We start from the raw sequence: 23614 nt of genomic DNA, 5'->3' as shown, positions 1-23614 counted from the left end.
CATACAGTGAGGAAATGAGCAATATTTTTCCTTGTCTATAGTCCTTCCAGTAATCTCAGCTGTTCTCTAATTATAGAGGTGATTGAGTTTTTTCTTTTCGGTCTGTGCTTAAAAAACAGAATGGCAGCAATACATCACAAAATGTGAGTTCTGTGAATAACTTATATTTGCTAATGAAAATCTAGAGGAAAAGAGTTGTCATAGGAACATATAAGAAGAAAAGTCTCCTCTTTCACTGCAGTCGGTCCCCTGCTCTTCCAGGCAACCATGGTAGTAATCCCACTCATACATTCATGAATTCACTTTGCCTTTATTAGGCCATTATTGAACTACTGCTTTGCAGCATCCCTGAGCCATCTGTAGGTGAGTAGTGGCTGTGTCTGTGTTTCCAGAGAAGAGGACCCATGGTGATGTGCCTGTGCTCTGCACAGAGACGGGCTGTTCTGCAGGCTGCTCCGCTCCAGTGCTGCAGAGAGGAGTGAGCTGATTTATGCTGTTCTTTAAAAATCACCTAGGGATTATATGTGACTGAGAGAAAATCTCCAAAGAGCCTGACCACGTTGAATATATAAATTTATTTTGCTAAATTTATTTTAATTTTTCACTCATAATAATTTATCATTATCAGCTCAACACTGCATAAATATTTTTCTTGCCTGGATTTATATAAAACAATTTTTTTTTCCTTTTGACTAGAACCAAAGAGCATGAGCCTTCTGGCCCTCTTAGCCAAGCAAACAGTCCACAATTTTTTTGGAAGGCAACAATGTTCATATCCATGTGATATGAGAACTATAAGAGTGTCAGTAGGAAGACAAATAGTATTTCTTTCATATTTCTATAGTTTCTACTATGGAGTGAATTTTGAGTTTGCAGCTGTGGCTGATTTCTTCTGGACTTTGTTTATTACTCATAATTAATTAATTATATCAATGACATAATTGACTTAATGTGATTAATGTAGATTTAAGACCAGTGGAATCATAGATCATGTCATCAGAGTATGTCACTCATTTTCACAGTTCACCCAGTTACCTCTCTGTTGAAGCCAATAGCTTCAGTTTACCTAAAGCAGATTTCCCAGACGAGCATCCGTTCTTGATTTGGGAACATTAAGAGGCGGAGTGTTCCCACCACTTCCTCCGGAGGTTTGTCACACCATGGCCTTTTGCTTGTCCCCACTGTTGTTGTTGCTACAGGTATATAAGCTGAAAATGAAAAGTCGATAGTTCCAGCAGTGATGTCTGCAGTAAACTAATCAGCACTGGCTGGATTGAGATGTCTGGCTGGTGTTTTGTGGAGAGAGGTTTTCTAAATTACTGGTTATCAAAATAAGTACTGACAAAAACTTTCCTGTGGAGCGGAACAGCCGGTTCTGTCCTACTCTGCTGTGGTTTAACAGGATATTTCAAGACCTGCTCTGTCCCTCTTATCTTTTCCATGTCACCATCTTAAAATTGGTGTCAATAAAATTCCTCCCTTGGCTCGTGAACCTGCCTAACGTGTAGATCAGAGAGAGCATGCAGCCAGGAAAGAGGTACTCCTGAAGAACCTAAACCATCAGGTAGTTTTTTCTCACAAACTTGGTGTTAAATACTTCACTAGCTTTGTTAGATTAAGACCAGGAGATAAGGTATTTTTGGAACTCTAAACAGCTGCATGTTTTCTTTTCCCAGGTAGAAGTCACTATTTGAAAATACTGCTATAAACCCCCTTCTCTGCACTGTATATTTGTAGGGATTTCAGCCATATTGTAATGAAATGCAAAAGTCTCTCTGAGTCTGTTTTATGACCTGTGTCTTGCATTAAGTATACTTGGCAAGTTGCTCTGAATAATTTAGTCTATTATGTCTTGATTTAGCTGCAGCTCTTGCAAGATTTATTTTAATATCGACTACTTCACCATTAAGTTTTTAAAAGGTTCTTTTTTCTTAAAATCACAGACGTGATCTTAAAATGAATTGTTAAATTTTCCTTGTTTTTAATAAAATATTGTATCGCATAGAGCACTTCTTCATTCATAAAATGAAACTAGCATATTCTTAACCCCTGTTGTTAAAATGTGTCAAATATTTGGCAAATGACTGGGATGAATAGATGTCTATCTTTTTCATTAGAGATTTTCTGCTCTTTAAAATGTTTCTCTTGCTGCTTCTTGAGTGATTACATCTTTGCTGAGAAAAGATGAGAGCAGTGCATCCAATAAGGAAGTTTTTCCACATACAAAGTAGGGAAACCGGGACATTCATTTGACTGTTGTCATCTACCCAAGTGGCATGTCAAACAGCGGAAAATGTATATGAAGAGGTGAAAGAAATAGTTGGATTATAAAAGTTAACTAGTAGAGGAAGCAAATATTTTAGAAGATATTTTGACTTACAACTTCCTTTGATTTTCCACTTTCATAGTTTTGCATTGGTGTGAACAGCTTTTGAAATGTGCCTGTGCATACATACCTGTTGCCTAGATAAAATGTTCTGATGAAATTGCTTCTATTAATTCTGAATTACATTTATTGAACGTGATGCAAACCATGAAAATAGAAGTACTGAAGGGTTAAGGAGCTCAGCTTGTCCTCTGCAATTCACTTGTGCTTCTTTTCTCATCCTTCATGTGCCTGTGGCTGGAGCCCTGGCTATCCCACCTGCTTACCTTTGCTTTTGGTGTTGCTGCTGGCAGAGCATCTCTAATAATCTCCATGCAAAACCTGACAATTTGCTTGATCGGGAGACCCATATTTTCACATATATCTCAATATTTAACTGGAAAGTAATCCAAGGCCTTTGTGTATAAGTTTAGGAAGAAGAAACAGCCAGTGAAGAAGTGTGGAGCATCAATGTGATCTACACTGTTCTTAACACTTGCAGCTCTTTTTGAAAACAGGGAGCCAGATATATTTTAGACATTTGGGTAGTTGCTTTTTAGTGAAGTCAAATGCTGCTAACTCCCTAGCTAGCTCCTAAGTATCTTTAGTATCTTTACTTTAGTATCTTTACTAAAGTAATCTTTATTTTTAATATCAGATCAATGACTGTACATTAATGTTGTGCTTCAAGGCTGTGGCTGGTGACCTACATGAGTCAGGGAAAACATTTTTCCTCTGTGCACGTTCAGCTACATGGATTCTGGTGGGCTTTAAATTTTCAAACACAGCAGTTGTGTCTGTTTTTAAAAATCGTGTTTAAACAGGTTTTAAACCTTCTGTGGTAATGTGTTGCTTTCGGTGGAAACTTCTGACGTCCAGCCAAGCCCGCATCTGGCCAGCTTGAAGTCTCTGAGCTGCCGAGACAGCCAGCTCTCAAGTCTGCAGGGACTGATTTCTGAGGCTGTTCAGGTTGCTGTTAAGATAACCGTATTAAAGAATGTGAGGCTGTCAGAAGTGAGGGACACATACATACCAAGGGCAGAGAAATAGCTGGCATATCAAAGCAGACGGATAAGAAGACCCATTGCGCCAGTCAAGCCTATTTCTGCTTGGATTCCCTGAAAAGTATTTATTTGTTTCTTTTGCTTTTTGGTGATAGTGGAGCAGAAATACATTTGAATGAGAACGAGGAAAGAGTAGTATACAATTCAGACTTTATTTTCACTTCTCTCTTAAGATGGGGGTGTGACTAGATCTATCGTATGGATTAATTTTTTTTTCAGTCTTGGGTTTTTCAGTGTTAGGTATTTTATTCATTCTGCTACAGCCTATCATGGGCTCAGGGGAACTTCTGAGCTTCAGACCTTCTCCCTGTCTTGTACTGGATGCCGCAGAAGCATCCAATAACTCACAGTGGTCAGGAAGGCGCCTTTCCTAGGCAAACGTTCACCCTCGAGAAATTGAATTTGCCACCTCCAGCAGCTGAGTGCCTATAGCCTCTTAGGCTGGGAGACCTAATACTTCTTGAATGACCGTGTTTTACTGTCTTAGGATCGCCACTCCTTGGGCCAGTGCCATTGAAATCTCTCTTTGTATTTGAGAAGTTTACAGTTAAAGATAGTTTATTCAATTACAATGAAAAGCTAGGCATTAATTTCTGTGTTTGGAGGTAGATACAGAGAATGTGTGTGATAACCCATCTCTTGATTTAGCTTGGTTTCAAGGTGATTTCTCTTTCTCCTCAATTCCCCAGTGGTTCCCACAGCTGCCTTGGGCAGGGGTCTCATCCCTTTGGTAATACTGGTTCTTAGGCTTTTCTTTCCCCAAAGGGGCTACAGGCTTAGTGTCGTGTCTTCCTTTGTATCCCCTTTCTCTTGTTGGTTGTGAATTCACCTTTGGAGAATCCTGCAACCCTTCGCATTTATAACGGATTCAGCCAGGGCATAAATTTATGTCTCTCATAAGCTAAGGAAGTGTTTTCTGACAAAGTCGTAGCCTTTATTAGGAAAAAACCTGGAATGCCCTTTGCTACTGCGGGGGCCTTGTTGAGCATAACACTTCATTTGTTGTGAGCAGATTTGTTTAAAGGGTGCAAGCATGTCTCTTTTTAAAGACATTGTGGATTATATGTTAACTTTTTATGACTTTACTTTAGAATACTATTCATTAGGCTGATGTAAACAGGAATAGCGAAGCTGGATCATTAGTAGAGGCTAGAATTTATGGCAAATAAATGCATTTTCAGGCCATGTGTTCAGCTCCCTTAGAAATGAATATTTCCAGAACTGGTAAGATCTGCGAGATGTCACTTTTTCTCTTCAAATTGGAGAAGGGACATGATGGCATCTTGGAAGTCACACAGACATTTATTTTCCACAAAATAACCTGTTCAGAGATGCCCTGTCAAGCTTTAGGTGAGACCTGCCTTATGAACAGGAAAAAAGAGGCAAAAAAATTGATGATGTATTGATAAAAAGGCATTCTAAGTATGCAGTCTGGTATCAAACCAGAATGATCTTGAAGGTTCTGTTTGCTTAATCCACCAGATAAATCTCTCGGGAGGCTAAATGAGCTCCAGTGTAAAAAATATGTTCTGTAAAGAGCTTTAGAGATCTGCTTTTACTGCCTGATGGGGATGAATCCAAAGTATAGTAAAACTTGGTGATAGCAAAGCATTCTGATGAATCAAGTTCTAGAGCTCTGTGCTTGTATTTTACACCAGTGCTGGTGGTTATGCACTTATACTGAATCGTGGGCTTCCAAAAGATTTTACAGGCAAGACATGTCTTCGCTGAAACACAGCCAGAGGTTTAATATATGCTTTAAGACAGATGACGGAGAAAACCTATCTACAGTTGAAAGTATAGTGGGAGGGAAAAGAGGATTTCAGTAGGCAGAATTTCAAGCTGGACTTTGTGTGGGCAGCTAGGAAGAACTTGTCTTCTTTTATGAAGAAACCCAAAAGGTCTTAAATGGCCGTATTTTGACTTTGACATACATCTTATGTGAAATGCATTGCCCCCAGCAGCAGAGTGCCTCCAACGCTATGTAGTGAGGAGTTGATTCAGTTCCAATTCAGAGGCAAGAATTAAACCTACTGAGTAGTTAGTGTGGTTTCCTGCAGCAACTGTGTGCTTTACAGAGGCATTGAGCTAATGATCCAGCACAACTCTGCTTTAAAATTGTGACATTTGCAAGGATAACAGGATTTGATGGTACTGTGTGTGCATAGGCCTTTTAGAATAAAATGTTATGGCTTAAAAAGCACATGTGGTTTTTAAAAATGGGGTGGAGATGGATGGAATTGTTCTTATATAATTAACCTAAGTATATATTCAGCTGCTATCATACCTCTAAAATGTTTTGTGTAGTTGTACCGGAAATATTTGTTGGTAGTACGGGATTGGATAATGAGTTGTGCATTCACTAATATTTAAGCAGATGCTCTGAGCTGTGAATCATGTTTGGAACAGTGGTATGTGGTGCCCGTGGTGTATGTAGGCTCATGAATGCCTTCATTCATGCCCATCTGTTAAGATGGCAGTGTGCCCACATACAAGTGGATTGGTCCCTTTTCTAGAAAGCGTAGTGCCAGACTGTTATGAGTTTGGATGGCAAGCTTATCTAACATTGCAAACAGTATCTCTGTTGCGGGAAATCCCTTCTCAGTATTAGGACTGAAGCGTTAATAGGTGACTGGATGTACTAGGTTACCCTGGAGGATATTTTATGTGTTGAAAGAAACTACTGAAACACGGCAGAGGAAAGAAGAGTGCCCATCTCAAAGCACAGCAGGATACCAAGAGGAAGCGATGGCTTGTTCCAAAGCTGAATTGCCTAGAGACAGCCCAAGACAGTTACTGCAGTCAGGCAAGGGCAGATGGTGTTGGGCAGTGGAACAGATCGGATGGATCTCTTCACAGTAGCTCCTAGATGCTTGTTAATGGAATTAGCTCAAAAGGTATTAACTTAAATGGCTGTGTCATGTCCTGCATTGAACTGTGCAGAGTACTTGCAGCAAATTCTGAAGTTAAATGAAAATGTAGGTAGTTTTTCTGTATAGCTTTTTGAGTTAACTGGGCACAATTTTAAAACAAATTTGATTATTTGAAAATGAGAAAAAAATCAATACTTTTGCATTGCTTTTATCTAAATTAGGTGATTTTCACCTTGGATCTGTAACCAGATGATGCTGATGCTCAAATTCTAATCTCTGTATCTCATTTCCGTGTACCTAACATGGATAACATCCCTGCCCACGGCACTCGGAACTAGATGATCTTTAAAGGTCCCTTCCAACCCCAAAAGCATTCTATGGTTCTGCAACTGAGGGCAAAAATAAGGAGAGTTCAAAAGTGAACACTTTGGGGTTTTTTGAGTTAAGGTCCTGCTCAAAAATTTTCATGTTTAGGTTTAGGATTTGTAGCACTGTCAATTCTGTGTATTTTTTAAAATATTTGTTCTTGACTTATGATCTTTTGAGACATTACAGCATTGCCCATTCCCTCTCAACATGAAGTACGGAAATTTGATGACTGAAAAGGAAAATGGGGTTTTGATCTATTCATGTGATTTTTATGGTTTAAGAATCAAAGTAAAAAGCAACTTGTCTTAAATACATTACAGAATTGTTAGAGCTGGCTACAAAGTATTTGACTTAGTCCTCCTAATACACATTATTAATTGACATTTAGTGAAGCAACTTCAAGTACCTTTCTAGTCAGTGGAGATGCGTATTTGAAGCGTTTAGGCCAAGATTCTGTCCAAGTAGCTGAAGTCCTGAACTTCTTCAAGGTTCTTCAAGGTATCTGCCTTTATCTGTGGGTTATCTATGGAACTCACATTAGTAGGGCTGATTTACTAGACCCCTACAACATAGGTAGAAATTATATGCTTGATTTAGGCCGACTGAATCCCAGACAATGCACATTAGTGAACTGCACAGTATTAATTAAAATATTTTCGCCTGGATCTGGTGCCCAAGGTGATGGGCAGAATTAATCATCTTATAAAGTGCACAGTAAAGTTAATATGAAAAGACCAAAAGAATATTTTGTGTTGCACAGAAGTATTGCTCGTTATTTACATTATAGAGCTCTGATAAGGTGGGTTTGTTTTTTTTCTTCTAAAGAATCTTTCTAAATGCTGTATGTCTTCTAAGAAGCAATGGCACAGAGGCTGTAAACCTCATTATTTGCTCATTTTTTGTGAGGATGATGTCCGATACACTTTTGAACATTAAATTGTTCAATGTTAGTTGTCTTTGCACTGTACTACCTGTCCTGATCACAAAAATTTGCCGTAGTGGGCAAGTTGCCTGTATCGACTTTAGCCATTGTCTTTAGAGACATTGTCTTTAGACATTGTTTTTAGAGTGTCTGTTCATCATGTCAGTTGAATAACTGAGCTGGCTGATTGCTGTGTCAGCAAGGGAAGTCTCTGTTCCATGTCCGTAACTCTCCAGCTCTAGACCTACTTTACAGTTAGCTGGTGACCTTAGAAAGTCTTTTCATCTCTGACTCCACAAGTGGTGGCATGACTACTGGGACAATGTTTTGGCAAGAGTAATAATAGCTTAAAACGCATTGAGGTTAAAAGCAAACATCTAAATGCATTTGTCCAAATGACAGAGATGAGCCACAGTTTATTAAGTCTCACGCACAGCTGCAGTAACCGGTACATGGACAGGCACTATCTGACTTCTCATCTTCTGGTTTCCAAATATTTTTTCCCCAGATCTTTGTTGTTTAAGGAACAGAAGCTGATGTCTCGTATTTAAATGGATTTCAGGAGCTCGCGAAACAGAGGATATCATATTTCCTTATGTACAATAAATAGATTTTGTGACATGCATCAGCAAAACCTCTAAGCATTTTTAGTGAGATTTATGCTGCTATCATGGTCTAATGCATTATAAAAGCAAAAAGGGAAGATGAATTATTGTCAGATTTCTGGTGGGCAGAGCAGTCTTTTAGAACTGCAGGGGGATTCCCTTGCTCTCTTGAGAGCAGCCTGGGTACGTGGGTTAATTCTGTGCTCATCCTACGCTCCTAGCTTGGAGCTCAGCAACCCTTTGCTGCATATTGTTTGTCACTTTGAGGAAGGCTTTTCTCTGGGAATAACAGTAGGGAATGGGGGTTTTGGTAACCAGAAGGTAGAAGAGGCTGATGTGGAACAAAACCAAGACTTCTCTGTGTTATGTGTCTTTTTTTGTTTGGTTTTTAGCTAAGGAGAGTGAGGCATGGAGTGCAGCAGACATGCTTTTCACCAGATATATATTCGTTGCAAGAATGTGATTCCACTAAGATTAAAAACTCGAGTGTGGCATTTGGAGTAGTGAGCTTCCAGGGAAGTGTTTCTGTAGCCCCTTGGCTCCAATCCATTAAAGATTATTCAATTTAAAAATTGTACCCCTAAAATTCACTGTGTTTATAAGAGACTTAATGCAGACAAAAGCTTGGAGAGGGCAGTCACCTGAACATCCCGGTGAGCCCTGATGGGAAGGACGTATTCCTAGAATAACCTTCTGGAAAGCCTAAGAAGCAAGCAAAACATAAGTATAGCAATTCTTGCTGTTCAAAGCCTTGGTCCATGTCAGACCACATGCGAGTTATGGAAGAATAAGTAGAAATGGATGTTGGCCCTTGGGGAGGGCATTGCAACTATTCTCCGTCATATAAACGTAGGAAGAGAATTTCAAAAGACCCAAACGGGAATCAAACTTGGATCGAGTCTTTCACAGCTTCTGCAATGTACTTGACCACTGGGCGAAAGTGTAGTTCCAAAATGTCTCCATTCAAATGGGGAAATGAGAATAGTTTTCTCCAACGGAGCCTTGCCTCTGGAGCCTTCCCTGGGAGCTGCCACATGCCAGCTCACACCATGCTGCGTTGGAAGCGGTGCTTTCTTGGTTGACAGCTAGCCCAAATGCCTCAGCTGTTCATACAAATCATTCAGTGCAAATCAATGAGATTCTCTAGACACAAGGAGTTAATAATATTTTAACAGGCAAATGCAGATAAAATTGCTGTGTCAGATTTCATGGCAAAGAGAGCTGTTGCCCTTGTTCAGAAAATTCTGTGCCTGGAAAGTTTTCAGGCCTTCCCATTCCAACCATCAAAAAAATTCTGCTTTCAGATCAACTTTGAAATGTTCAGAATCTCTTCATGCCAGTCTTTTTTGGCATTGTGTTTCTAGTTTGGAAGAATCCAAGATGAAACAGGGTGTTTTCTACCCCTTGGCAAACCTCAGGAGGCAGGTTACTGCTACAGACTTTGCTCTAGTTCTGCAACTGTCCTAATGTGTAGAACGGTGTATTAGGATAAGAGGTCTACCATTCAGGTCTTTCTGGGAAGCTTCTTGCTGTGTGCTCTATTTGCACAAGCATGTTCATGTGTGTGCGGATACATATTAGTTTTCCAGATGATTTTCCAAGGAGAGGTGGGCCTTTTGCTGCACGCTGTTCCCTTCCCTACATGCAGAATTTCTCAGATTCCCAAAAAAAAGTCTACCTTGAAACATGTCAGTCCAATAACAGTGAAAATAGCAGGTTAAATTTTGCACCGTGGTTTGATTCAACAAACAGTACTTTTTAAAGAAATAGCTTGATTCTGCTGTAAGAAACACATGCCAGCAAAGCACAGCAGCTTCTTCTATGTCTCAGCCCACGTCTGCCATTTTTGCCCCCAGTCTCCTAAATATGTCTATGTCACCCAAAGGACATAGTGCTGGGCTTTTGGCCAACGTCCTGAGCTTGAATTCCCACATAGAAAAGCATTTACTTAGGAAAATAATATCATGTGGCAGCCGGTAGGCACAATACTACCTCTACTGCCAGAATGTACTGACTCTAAATGAAGCTGTGGCAGATGGCCCGAAATGTTTCAATGCTTTTTTTCTCTAGACCAAGATTACCCAATTAATCTGTACTATAGTGTATTGGGTCGTTCTAACAGGTTCTGGTCAGACAAGTGGGATGCACTGGATCTAGCTTTGCTGGACCAAGCAGGGTTTGCAGGTGGGGTAGGGACAGCGTACAGCCAAATCCCTGGGACAACAGGTTCCTGGTGGGGCCGGACGAGTGGGGAGGGAATATAGGATCATCCCTCAGGACACCAGGGACATCGTCTGTTGGAACGAGAAGTGGACTCCTGGTTCAGATCATGACTGAGTCCACCATTTGAGCAGCCCTGTTTTAGATAAGCGTGGCATTTTACTTGGAGACGATGCTTTTATATGCACTATACCTGCAGAACAAGTTCTATGTTACCGTTCGTTGAGTGTTGTCCTCATGCGTGGTGCTTGGCAGATAGAGCAAAAGGCCAGTAGGACCCTTCTGTTGACATGATTAGAGAAATCCATAAGTGAACAAAAGGATTATTTTCATTAAGAAAGTGGTGAGGGAGATTTGGTATAGCTTAGAGAATATATATGGGGAAGAATAAGAAGGAGTCAAGTATGACATTGAGATTTTGGGGTTTTGGACAGAGAGAGGCTACTGCAATCATTTTTAGGGTGGCAGAATAGTTGGCAGAGAAAAATGAGCAGCTATCATTTTGCTAGCTTTATTAGAAGGAGCAACTTTGAAGTGTAACCTAGTAAATACAGTCCATCAAACCAGAATTAGGCCAGCTGCATATTACTGGAATAGCTCAAGGAAAATGCCCTTGTCTATTACATCCTCTTCTCTGGATACATGTTTTTACTCAGTTAAGAAAAGTCAGTGGAATTGCATTTAAAAGTGTTGTCACTTCGCAGTCTGTCACAGGGCTTTTGCCAGCTCCCATCAAAAGGAGTTGGTGCCTAGAACCGTGCCAGCTGGTTGATCTGATCATCCCGCCACTTTACTAGAAAATCTAAATATACAGCAGTACGAGCTGAAATATGTCTGCTGTCCTGTTTTGCAACTATTCTGCATTTGAATGAAGAAATACTTTCGCATTAAAGCCGTACTGAAGCTCTCTCTATCTTTCTGTTCTATAGGTTGTCATTTTGTATTTTGAGCCAAGTGTATTTCGCTGTGTTCTCCTAAGATGGGTTCGTCTTCTGGGCTTTGCTACTGTTTATGGAACTGTGACGCTCAAGCTGCACAGGTATTTCACATATTATTAATTTCCATCTCTGTGGGAGTATGTGCAATCTGTGTGAGTAGTTAGATGGAAGAGCTGCAAATATTATCATAAACAAGCGCCGTTTCTGACTTTTGAAACCACTGTGTATTTCTCCTCACTATTCCTGTTCAAATTATATGCTGCTAATCCCAGTAAAGAACTATGAATGCAGACAGGATTTGATTAAAAACATATACATCAGCTGTAAAATTGTGCAAGAACTCCTTTTCACGGAAGGTGAATATATTTCCCTTGAATATAGGAAAATACAGAAGTGTTTGTAGACTGTTCAGAAGTGTTCAAAAGTTTCCCTGCAAAGTGCTCATAGCGAGATGCTTCGATGCAGTGATGGTGGGTAGAACAATACGCTATGGCGTATATACTTCCTGTGTTTTCTTATGGCTCATAAGTCAAGGGCTGCTTTCTTCAGGCGATCGCAGCAGACAGGCTACACACTCACAAGCGTCAGTGCCTGCCAGCAAAAATGCGTGGGAAATTCTGGGTTCCACGGGGTTGGCAGTGCATTCACATGCAATTCAGAGATTAAGATTCAAAGACCCAACTTCAAATCCCACTCCTACGGTCCGCTAAAGAATTGAAGCCTTTTCTGGGTATACTGGATAAAATCCTAATGCTTTTTCCTCTTTAAACTTTAGTGAAAAAAATTACTGATACATTCTGTAAGTATTCTTATTGAAGAAAAGAGATAATGCAGTTATGTGTATTTGGTACTTGGACGTCTTGGATGAAGTAGGCTTGCTCATCTTTTCATCTTAGTTTCATTAGTGTGTTGGCATGTTAGATACAGGAGGTTTGATATTATGCTCGTAAACTGAATGAGGACTGAGAATATCTTGTGTTTCATGTTGCGTTATTGGCTTGTCACGTTTTAGGTGGAAAACCCTGCTTTCCCATTGAAATAGGGCCTCTTCTTGCAGCTCCCTTTTATTTGTGTCCCTGGTTACAAGTGTACACTTTGGCTGGTAAACTCTTGACTGTATAATGCTGTGTCTGGCCACATCTGTGCATTGAAATTCGTCCAGAAAATCCCACATCCTCATGGTATTTTCTAGGATGAACAATTTCTGATGCAAAAAGAATATCGACTAGAGCACTATAGAAAAGATATAACAGAACTGGTGACTTTGCTTGGATGGTTTGTTACCTGTAGCTCAGATATACAGAGAAACAGCCTACAACTATGGAAGACTCACATTGTCATTGCAGTTCTGCTACCCTAACAGGTTGTTTATATGATTTTACATGATGTGAGGAAGCAATATCCTGACAGGGCAGTTGATCTTCCATTTATATGAAGTGAGGACAGGCTGCAAAATTGGGCAGAAAATCTTGTGCTTCTGCTTTGCTCATTCAGCTGTTTGGTGTTGCTTGGCACCTGTGCTGACAGGGTCAGCGAACAGGACAAAGATTGGATAAGAAACCAAGAATGAACTACATCCTCATCCTTGATCAGCACAAAACAATGAAGGCTAGCAGCAGACGGGACTGTATCAGCCAGAAGGTTGAGGGAAGTGATTATTCTCCTTTACTTGGCACACCTTAGACCATATCTGCAATGCTGCGTCCTGTTTTGGACTCTCCCAAGACATCAGTGAACTTGAGTGAGTTCAGCAAAAGGCCATCAGGATGGTCAGGACTTGGAGAGCTTGCCCTGCAAGGAGAAGTTGAGGAAATGGGCTTGTTCAGCCTGGATAAGAGATGGCATTGGAGGGACCTAACAGAAGCTGTCCAACACCTACAAGGAGGTTACTGAGAAGATGGAGACATGCTCTTTACAGCTATGTATACTGGGAGAATAAAAGACAATGACAAATTGAAATGGGAGATTTCAACTTTATACAACATAAATTGGCATCAGGGTCAATGTTACACAAGGAAAACATTTTCACTATCAGGGTAATTAAGCAGTGGACCTGGTTGCCTATGAGGTTGTGAATTTCCATACTCAAAGGTTTTCAAGATCAACTGGATAAAGTCCTGAGCAAGCTGGTCTGGATTCAGTGTTAAGCCTGCTTTGAGCACTGGATGGCCTTCTGAGGTAATTCCAACCTGAATAATTCTATATTTCTGTGTGAAGTATGAAGAGAAAAAACCCCACCCTATTTCATATATTCATCTGGAATTACTCTCTCTAGGAATCTGTCTTTGTTTTCCACCCAAGTTTCCTGACCACTCATTTCCTACATTCGTGATATTGTGGTCTTTTTTTAGTACTGAATATTTCAGTCAGGGAGTGTGCCTTGCAAAAGACGAGTCAAGTTAGGTATATGTTTTATTATATACATTTGCAACAGTTATGCTAATTAAGAATAATATGATGCTAATAGAAATTTGGTAGAAATTTAATGTAATTTAATCCGCGGTCATTAAAGGGTTGGAGAAGTTGAAGCATGGCTTACTGCAGGCACCCCAAGTGCTCGCGACAAGCACTGGTTCCCTCCTGCAGGTAGCCTGTGTTTTGCCTGGGGGAAGAACTGATTGCTAGCAGGGAATTTGAGATTTTTCTAAGTTTAATGGGAAAACCAATATTGTGTAAAAGCAGCTACTAATGATAACCAGAAAGTGTAAAGCTGTATTTCTCAACAAATGAGGTGCTTTGAGTAGCTCTGGTGCATGAAGGTTATCCAAAGCCAGGTAGGAGGCACTGGAAACACTTGTTTTCTTTGTGGCTCCCCACTTCCCGAGGAGCTCTTTGAGGTTTCGTTAGGATTAAGCATCAAGGAGAAATCAGAAAAGTAGCCAAAAGCAGATGCTTAGGAAAGAGTAAAAGAAAAGGGAAGTCGTGCTGATTCATTCTTTGAACACCCGTCACAGTCAATTTCTACAGTGCCTCATCTTAAATTGCCTTTCATATTCATTGTGCATTTTTAAAAATAATGAGCTGATGTTTATGGGGGTGGAAGGATGGGGGTAAGGAAATGAGCTTAATTTAAGAACTCTAACTGTAGAGCCATGAACATAAAACTCAGTACTTTCCTCAACAATGAATTCTTCTTCAAATTAATTCTCTCAAGAAATAATAATGTTTCGAAGTTAAGCTTTTGAGTTTAAAAGAGATGCTGATGTTGCATTTTTTCATTATATTTCTGTGACTGAATACTGTGTCCCTTTCCAAGCCCTGTATTTTACGAGCAGAGTATCTCATTTTTAGTATTTTGTGAACTTCTACTGTCTTCTTGTCAGGATTCATTCTTAATTAAAGCATAAGAATGCAAGAAAGCTATAGGTATATACATACAGACGTGTGCGTGTGTGTGTGTATACATATAGGATAGCATACAGACATTTTAGGAGAATAAAACCCAGGAGCGGTGTCTCTAGTTTGTGAGAGTCTCCATTTCTTATGTTACCAAGAGAAAAAGAGGAAAGTGGGGAAGTGAGGAGAATGAGAAGGTATGGAGAACGTAATGTTCCAGGTGTGGAAAAGAAAACAATGACATACAATGGCTTTTATGGAAGTAGTGATGGTGGGATGGGCGTGTTAGTGGGAGGACAAGAAGATGTTACCCCCACGAGGCAATTCTGCACTTCATTTAAATACCGTGCTAAGGTTACATTGCAGTGCCTTGCCATCTGGAGCAAGCAGTGGAACTGTCTACATGAGTGATTTCCCCTCTCCTCCTCCTGAAGGTGAGCAGGGTACAACTTGGGTTAGATTTGCCCCCAAGACTCATGAACTTTAAAGTACCCCTCTCTTGGGTGAGATGGCTTTTTGTAGGAATTGGGTTTGAATTAACAGATAAAACAGATAAAAACTCGTGTAAATTGTGCAGTTACGTAACAATGGTATAATCTTAAGTTTCCCTATTAACTTTAATTCCTAATAATGCAAACAAAGCTCAGTGACACCACATTTCTGAATCTTCCGTGCAACCTCATGCAGGAGGTTCGATGTGCAGTTTGCCTGGTCTCTGGCTGCATTGTCTTAAGCAGGAAAAGGGAAGGGGTATGTGGTCAAACATGAAGCTGTGATCTGTTGTTCCTGCAGAAATGCAGTAAGTGCTGCTTCTGCCACACAAGTCTTGTGCAGTTTTCTGGAGAGAGGGAGATGAAGACAAGAAGACGTTTTTTCTGGAGAGGGGAGAGACACGCGGTCTGAAGCCTTGGCTGAACAGAGCTCCTGAGCACTGCTTGTTACTGTTCCAGCTTTGGGAAGAAGGGCAGCTGGACTTTTGAAAATAAACATCCTACACTGAGAAGATACTTATTTTGTACTGCCAGTTTCTATTCTACAAGGAAAATGAACTCAAGAAGCTTCCAAAATTTGCCAGTGCTTGGCAGAGGAGGGCTCACAGCCATGAACGTTTTGCTGTGGGCAGCTGGAGCTCACACCGCTCTAATGCTCTTGCAGCCACAGCTCCCTGTTCTGCCTCGTCTCTTTGTGCTCAATCTAGAGGTCAGTGATGCTGCTTTGAATATCAGAGCAAGCAGCGATGTAGGAACTGTAAGGATTAAAAAAGAGCCTGTCACCTCACTATTAGCTTTATTTTCTTTAGTGATGACTCAGATGAGAGGGAGGTACCTAGTTTCAGCTAAAAGAGAGACATGGAGAAAAAGGAGAGGCATCAGGTACCTTTTGCACTAATTATGAAATTAATTAAATTAGGGAAAAGTAAATCTTCTGTGAAAGCAGGACATCTCTGTTCTTTTACACTACTTTCCCCGCATGGAGCAGTTCATGGCCATACACATTTACCCATCTTTGTTTAAACAAGGGAAGCAGTACATGGAAAATGTACATGGATTCTTATGTCATTTGCGTTATTTGAAGCTCACATCACTGATGTTTCTTTTTTATGAAAAGAGAGTTCAAAGATAGCAGTGATAAGAGGTTCTACGCACAAAGTCTTACAAAGCTTTGTGAAGAACGGTGTTGGGTGGAAAACAAACCTCATAAATGTTCCCGCAGTGCGAAGGCTGAAACCCACAGCGTGAGCAGGTCCCTCTGTGCCCGATGTGCCCCGGGCGGTCAGTGGGCACCAGCTGCTGGCTGCTCCCATGCCAGGTCTCCTGCCTGGCCGCTGGAGGAAACGGCAGGGAAACGGGGGCTTAAGGGCTGGGGGGGAGTGAAAGGCGGCGAGATGCAGTTTAGGGAGGAAGGGAGTTGGACTTATGCAAAAATGTATGTGCATACAGTAGGAGTTCATAAGGAATTAAGTTTCACTAATTAGGCTCGTCATGGAAAAATCTGTTTTCTTGTTAGCATGTCTTAACCTAATTAATTCATTTCCTGAGTATAATTAATTTCTCAAACCTTTCCTAGTTTGTTTATTTATTTTTATGCTCCTTAGACAACTTAGAGAGTTTAGTAAATTCCACATAGCATTCCTGCATGATGCACTTTCAAGATTTAATTCTCGTGTTGGTAGTTCTTCTAGATTAAATAACAGAGTCACGTTCTGTTTTATTGTGGCTTTTTTCCCAATAAAATCTGCATTATTAAAATACTATTTAGCTCTTTTGTATCCCTGCCATTCTTAAGCAATAACTAGCCTTAACTAGACAGCATAATGGTTCTGTTTCATATTTCTGAATAAAATATCTACTTTCATATGTATAAGCTAATAAAATGTAGCACAACTGTTACAAAGACACTCAGTGTAGAATTAATCTTGATGGGGCACAGTGTAGAAGTGGGACTAATAAACATTATCTTTAAGGAAAAAAATCAGCAGCATATAAAGTATGTAAGATTACTGGAGCACTGTGGTCCTGAAAATATTCTCATCCGTATTCCTATTAATATTTAATTTATATTAAAATATTGTAGATACAGCTGTACAGTTCCATGGGGTGCTTATTTTTTAACCACCTTAATATAACATGCATTCTGCTTTATCATAGTAGTTTGGCTAGGAAAGTTCAAAGAGAAGATAAAGAAAGTACCTGGTGTTTTAATATTAAATTATATTCCCGTCATGATTAGGAAAAAAAAAAAAAGTGGGTTGGAAGGCTCTCTACAATGACCCACAGGTATTACAAGACATTTCAGGTCTCTTTGGTGTTGATGGCATGCAGGAGCACCATGGCAAATAATGGGAGAAAGGACTGGTTTTGCACATCAGGTTACGTGATAGCAGAAGGGCTTCAGAACCGGAGCTGGAAGACTTCCTCTCAGAGACCTTACCGAGTCCAGGACCCCATCAGCTGGCAAAACTTTGTGCTGTGGTGCAGTACAGCAGCATCTTCCTTCCAGGCAGACATGCATTTGTACGTGCATTTGCAATACAAGTAATGTGGCTCTACAGACTGTTTTTTTTCTCATTCCATGGGAACTGGTCGGTGGAACAAGGTATCTGCTGCCCACCTGTCTGCTGGGTGGGATTATGGCATGAAAGAGAAACCAGGCCTTGCACTGCAATACGTGAGCTGTAGGCTATTCGTGGAGGAGTGTGAAGAGGGAGTTAAGCGTGTGACTCACGCTCCACACGCAGGGGCTGATCACAGTTAAGTGGAAGCAGAGATTTCCAGATCCCATACGCTGATTGACACTGAAGAATCATGACTGGAGGGGAGGCTTCTGGTGGGCTACTGTGAAGGATCAGGAGTAAGCCTGATACTGTTCATCGTTTTCTTCGTTGCTTGTGCTTGCAGTGAAGAACCAAGCACAAAATGATTACCCATAAAATTTGTGGATAACACAAAGCCTGGTGAAACGATAAATTTTGTTTCAGAAAGGATAGTAATGAGAAGTAATTTTTATTGCTTGGTAACTTGGGCTTAGTCAAAAAGATACACTTGAATACAGCCAAAAGGCAAAGTATAGTTAGGGACTAGTTAAAGACAAAAATTGAGGAGAATAGGAGTTTTAAAGGTTATCAGTAGAGAATTGATTTTGCAACAGGAGGTGACGTCTTTGAAACTAATACAAATGCATTATGTCCCGTTCCTGAGATGCATTTTTAAAGGAGGTGCGCAATAGATGGATGTGGTTCAGAAAGTATTTGAGGGCTGGGAAAAGTGCTTGATGCTGTGAAACCTAATCTGTTTTTTAGATCAGCAAGAAAGGCTGAGAGATGACTTCTTGTGTGGTGTATAAACAATCAGGGACAGAAAAAGTAGTCAGAAAAGACTCTTTAATCTCTTGGACTGAGGTTTAATAAGATCTGGTAGCTGGAAGCCAAAGCCAGAGAAATTCAAATGAGCAATCTGGCACAAATTCTTCTCAGAAGGGTGCTTAGCTATAGAAAAACCTAACGAGAAATGAGGAATTTTTTGTGCTGCTTTCAGATCAAGACTGAATCCCTTCTTGGAAGCTATTCTGTAGTTACATACTACTCCAAATTGTAGGAGTTTCTATAGAAAAATGTAATAGTCTGTGTCATACAGCTGATCAAGCTCTGTAATTTAGTCGTTAGTCCTATATTTGACCTTTATTTTACGAACATGCAATAGAGATGGTAGCATTCATGTTAGTATGGGTCTATTGAGAAATTAAGCATATTTATAAACTGAAATGATATATTTATAGTTGTGCTGTTTAACGGCACACACCAGCTGCTTTGAAATTAGTCCTGATCACTTACCCTAATGCAGATCTGTAGTACTGGGAAAACTGGTGCCTGGACCAAATATTAGCAGATATTAGTTGTTCTCTTCTGGATTATTGTCTTCACAATATCTTCACAATATTGCCATTATGTCCTTGAAAAATTGAGTCTTTATCTGACCAGTGGTAACCAACCACTGGTGACATAAAATGCTACGTTGCCACGCTGCGACGTAGAGAGTGGTAAAGCTTGTCAGCGTTGTACCAGCCTGCGCATCGGTGAGTTATCCTTGTATATGCTTTTCTGAAAGATGTCCAAGGTGTTCTAAGAATTTTAGATGCAATGTATTAGATCCATGACCTGAACTGGAAAGGCCAAGACAATGCTGCCTCAGCTCCTTGAAGTTCAGGAATACACAGACAGTAGGTCCTGAAGAAAGCTTAAGTATTTAATTCAGTTGCAAGTATCAAGCTATTCCTTTTAGGCCCAATCTGTAATATTTTCAATTAAAAATTACCACAAAAAATTGTATTAAAAATTAAAACTCTTTTGCTATTGTGGAGTATTACAGTACAGGGCACTGGCAGGTTTTACATGCAGCTGAGTTTTGGATTTTCTTGACTTGAGTCCTACCTCTTTCATGTGCACAACGTGAGCCTCTGTACATAATTGCAGTTAGTTGTATACAATTCAAGCTGGAGCCTCTATTTCTGGGCAAATCTAAAAATACTAGCAGTTAATAATCAGCGTAAAATTTTGAGTGCCTATTTCTAATGTGTGAATTAAGTTAGCTAGCAGCACTGAGTTACTCAAGGGCCTCTGGGTCTCTTCCCAGCCATCACCGCCGTTGTGCTCTGGCAGTGAATAGCAGCGCAGTTGTTCTGGTGAAGCCACGCTCTGCGCTTGGCCTCTGCAACAGCATCAGCTATTTTTTCCGAGATCTTTTTGAGCAAAAGAATCTCTCTCCCCCTTGCTGGGATTTCAGGGAGATGCCACCCGTTCCCCCGGGTGTGTGGAGTGGAGGTTACCACTTCATGTGAGTGCAGCCTCTGCCTCAAGCATTGGCTTGCACAGAGTTGTTGGGAAGCGGCAGACGCTCCCGTGACCACAAACCTTCCTAAGCTTTTTGTTTTTCCTTGCCTATTTTTTCCTATATCCATTAGGCCCCTCTGACTCTGGCATCAGTGTTCTCCAGTGCAGGCGTTCTTGTTTCCAGCTGTCGGTTCTACAAAATAATCAATCAGGGATTCATTGGTGCTGCCTTGTTGCTGTGTGTGGACCGAAGTCTTCCTCTGATGTTTTTCAGCATAACTGTGGCATAATTTTCTACTGTTCAGTTGTGGATAATGCAAATTGGCATTACCTGTCTGGAATCATACTTCAGTTCAAACTACGTGAATTCACAGCCTCCAGTCAAGAGCTGATGTCAGAAGGCACCATGGCAGTTTCACCAAAGCTAGTGAAAATAAAGTTGGTATGTGTAAGCGTGGAATTGTTTGGTACCATTCCCTCACTGAAATACGGTGAAATATCTATGAACTGTTTTTTCCAGATGCTGCATACAAATGCGTGCCCACATTTTTTCAGGAGATCTGTTCTTCTGCTTGACTCGTCTTTCTAGTTTTGGCATACGTGACAAGCATTTAGAACCTTTTTCATGCTGCTGTTTGTATTTTTTACAAAGTTCTGTATTGAACTTTATATTTGATACTACTTTTTATGACACCGTGTATTTTCTAGGTCTCCTATGGTTTCCTTCTGTCCCTAAATGACCATCATGTATTCCTTCTGACATATTTCTCTAGCACCTCAGAAATCACTCTCTTGTTGGCTTCGCACAAAACTCCATATAGTGCTGAGAGTCTTGAAACTGATAAAAGGGCTGGAATTACACTGTCCCAGCCATCCCTTAGTAACAGCCTTAATTACTTTATGCAGGATCTTTCCTCAGCCGTTAAGTCTGCCTTCTATCTTAGACTGGACAGGCTTTTTTTTTTTTTTGTTTTAAATCGGATTAACATAATCCAGCTCTGGACTTTGCTTCTCTGCACTTTTTCAAATGCTTTGGAGAATGTGGCTGCAATGACCAAATCACTTCCAAGTTTTTATTCAATTTACAAATCATACTTTGCTAGTTGAGAAAATAGCCTATATATTGCTCTGGGAACCTTGTAGGTGGTGACCGTCAAACTCTTTTTAGAAGTAGCAATTGATGGCTTCTGGTGAGTATCAGCTAACATTGGCCTCTGATGAATAAAAACCTATTACACTGGTGAAGAAGAGACATTGACCGTTTTACCATCTGAATGAATTAAAATGTAGGGTTTTGCAAGGGCATATGTTACGCAATGTTCAGTTTTGTCTGTGGCTCAGTCTCTCATAAGGAAACTTTGTGAGTGTCCTGCCTCGAAATATTGGCTGGCACTCAGTTCAGTTTCTTTGCTTCCTACAATGATCCCTCTGGACTGGAAGCCCCACGAACAAACTCGTAGAGGTTTTTCACATTCTTTATTGGGATTTGTACTCACGTCTGCTGTGCAGCTGCACCATTAGGATCACTGATACAGGTAAGAGGTTATACACAAACTCCTTGTTGACCACTCTATGTATTTTCATATCTTTTTCTCATTTTGGGGGGGAAACATGGTGATGATGGCCACTGTCTATTTATACTCCTCTTTGAACTTTGTTCCTGTGCTTGCTCTTTCTCTCACATGGCATTCTGGTATTCATTTATCTTTGCCCAGAACCTCTAGTTCTAGTCAAAGATACGTAGAGCCTTGGACAACTGTTCTACCGTCCTTCCTGTACCGAACTGCCACTTAAATAGATTAATGGGTTTTGTGCTAACAAACCACTTTTGTGGTTTTCACTGAAAATTTAGGCATGCCCAAGACAACCTATATCTCACCCAGAGGAGACAGTGGGCACGTGCCACGCATTGAGGCGTGGTGCAGGTGTACCAAACAAGTGCTGACGCTTGATTTTCTCCCACAAGGTAGAATATCACGCAGATACCTGAAAGCAGTAGCAACAGTGCCAAACACAAGCAAAGAAACTAACTCTCAACAAATAGCTGAGGCGCGTACCTCACTGTCACTGTCTGGCGGCTTCCAGTCCCAATACCGGTTTACTTTGTACTGATACGGCATCTCTGTGCCATGTCTCCTGAAGACAAGAGTACTGCACACTTGCCTCAGCATTTTGCCTAGTCCGTGTCCTCCAGGATTTCCCTGGTTAGGGTATCCAAATGTTTCTTTCACATTGTTACTTATATTGTAGCCTTACAGGGGCAGGTTTGCACCTTTTGCTAGTCTTCATTTCCCTTCTGAAGAACCAGAACTACCTCCTCCCTTGCGTGTTCGTCAGAGAGGAAATTGACTCTTGCTCCACTTACACTGTCACCATGTGGTAAGCAGCATAAATCGCTGAAGTCGTAAAACTGTAGGTCATTTGGACTCTTCTGATGCTGCTGTGTTCTGCCAGGATGTTCCTCAGTTGCCTGTCCCTTGTCTCGCCACAGAAAGGTATGGCTGAGTGAGACCGAGAGCGAGGCACGCTGAATTCATATGCGTTTTTGTTGGTAAAAGCTATAAACTGAGTCTTTTCCAATTATCTATTTATCCATGGATATATTTAACTCACCAGCTTTCAGGGTATTTGCTTGCCACTTAACTCCCAAACTACACTTATGTTTCATTAGCCGTGCCTTTACTTTGAGCGCTGGACGTTGTTGGAGGTGCCGTTTTGGCTTGCCTGCCTTGGACTGCCTTAAGGTTAGTGGTACGATACTTTGTTGGTTCCTTCATGGCTGCTGCAGAGCCAGCGGCGTCACTGCTTTAGTTCTGTGCGGAATGCGGGTGCTCGGCTGGAGCTGGCAGACTTGTGCCCTTCCTGAGCCTTTCTTCAAACACCAGGCACGGAACTACAAGCACCATGAGCTCTCCTGAGCTGAGAAAGATAGGCTGACCATCGAGAGCTAAGAGTAGTCTGTATTTCCTTTATTTTCCTTCTGTGGTGTTCAGAAATCACGCAGAGCCAGAGTCTGCTTTATGCAGTGGGCACAGTCCAGGCAGCGTTGCGCGACAGGATGGGGCACAGCCACCAGCTGCAGTCGCTTTCTGCCAGATCTTCCTAAAAGCACAGTTCCCCACAGCTGGCAAACACCTTCTTGTACGGAGTCGCAGAGCAGCCAGAATGTGATACATCGGTTAAACCTGCAGCCCAGGCACAGTGCGCGGGAAAAACAAAGAAACAAACAAAAAACCCAACCCAAAGCCATCTGGACTTCAGCTGCGAGTGTTTTTGTAAGAAAAAAGGTAGAATCTGTAAATCAAGTCAGTGAACTTTGTAGTTGTTTTTGCACTGGAAGCATAGTGACTGTATTAGAGCCACTGACAGAGATTGTCCTGCAAACCCAAACATTACTTTTTATCCCAAATCGCAAAAATGTTTTGCTGGGTGGGCTCTCAGAAGGCAATGAGCGTTTAAGCGTAGCTGTTTCCTAGCTTGTTGCAGCCCGGATGCAGCCCTGGTGGGCTGGGATGTAGGAAGGACTGGCAGCACGCCCTGCCCTGGAAAGCCTCAGGTCCGTCATCAGGCAGCTGCATCAGCACGCAAAGCCAGAG

At 41.0% G+C, this 23614-nt stretch overlaps 1 protein-coding gene across 2 annotated transcripts in view; it reads left to right on the top strand.

Annotated features, from left to right (window-relative positions):
- The window catches only part of GPR158 (G protein-coupled receptor 158), a 205424-nt gene that overhangs the window by 140647 nt on the left and 41163 nt on the right, over nt 1-23614 (top strand). For both annotated transcript variants that reach the window (XM_074574432.1, XM_074574431.1), the window contains exon 6: nt 11348-11457. In XM_074574432.1, coding sequence (XP_074430533.1) covers nt 11348-11457 — 110 coding nt within the window. The remainder of the gene's footprint in view (nt 1-11347; nt 11458-23614) is intronic.

Source organism: Larus michahellis, chromosome 2, assembly GCF_964199755.1.
Source record: "Larus michahellis chromosome 2, bLarMic1.1, whole genome shotgun sequence".
Taxonomy (NCBI): domain Eukaryota; kingdom Metazoa; phylum Chordata; class Aves; order Charadriiformes; family Laridae; genus Larus; species Larus michahellis.
This window is presented reverse-complemented; position numbering and strand designations above follow the sequence as displayed.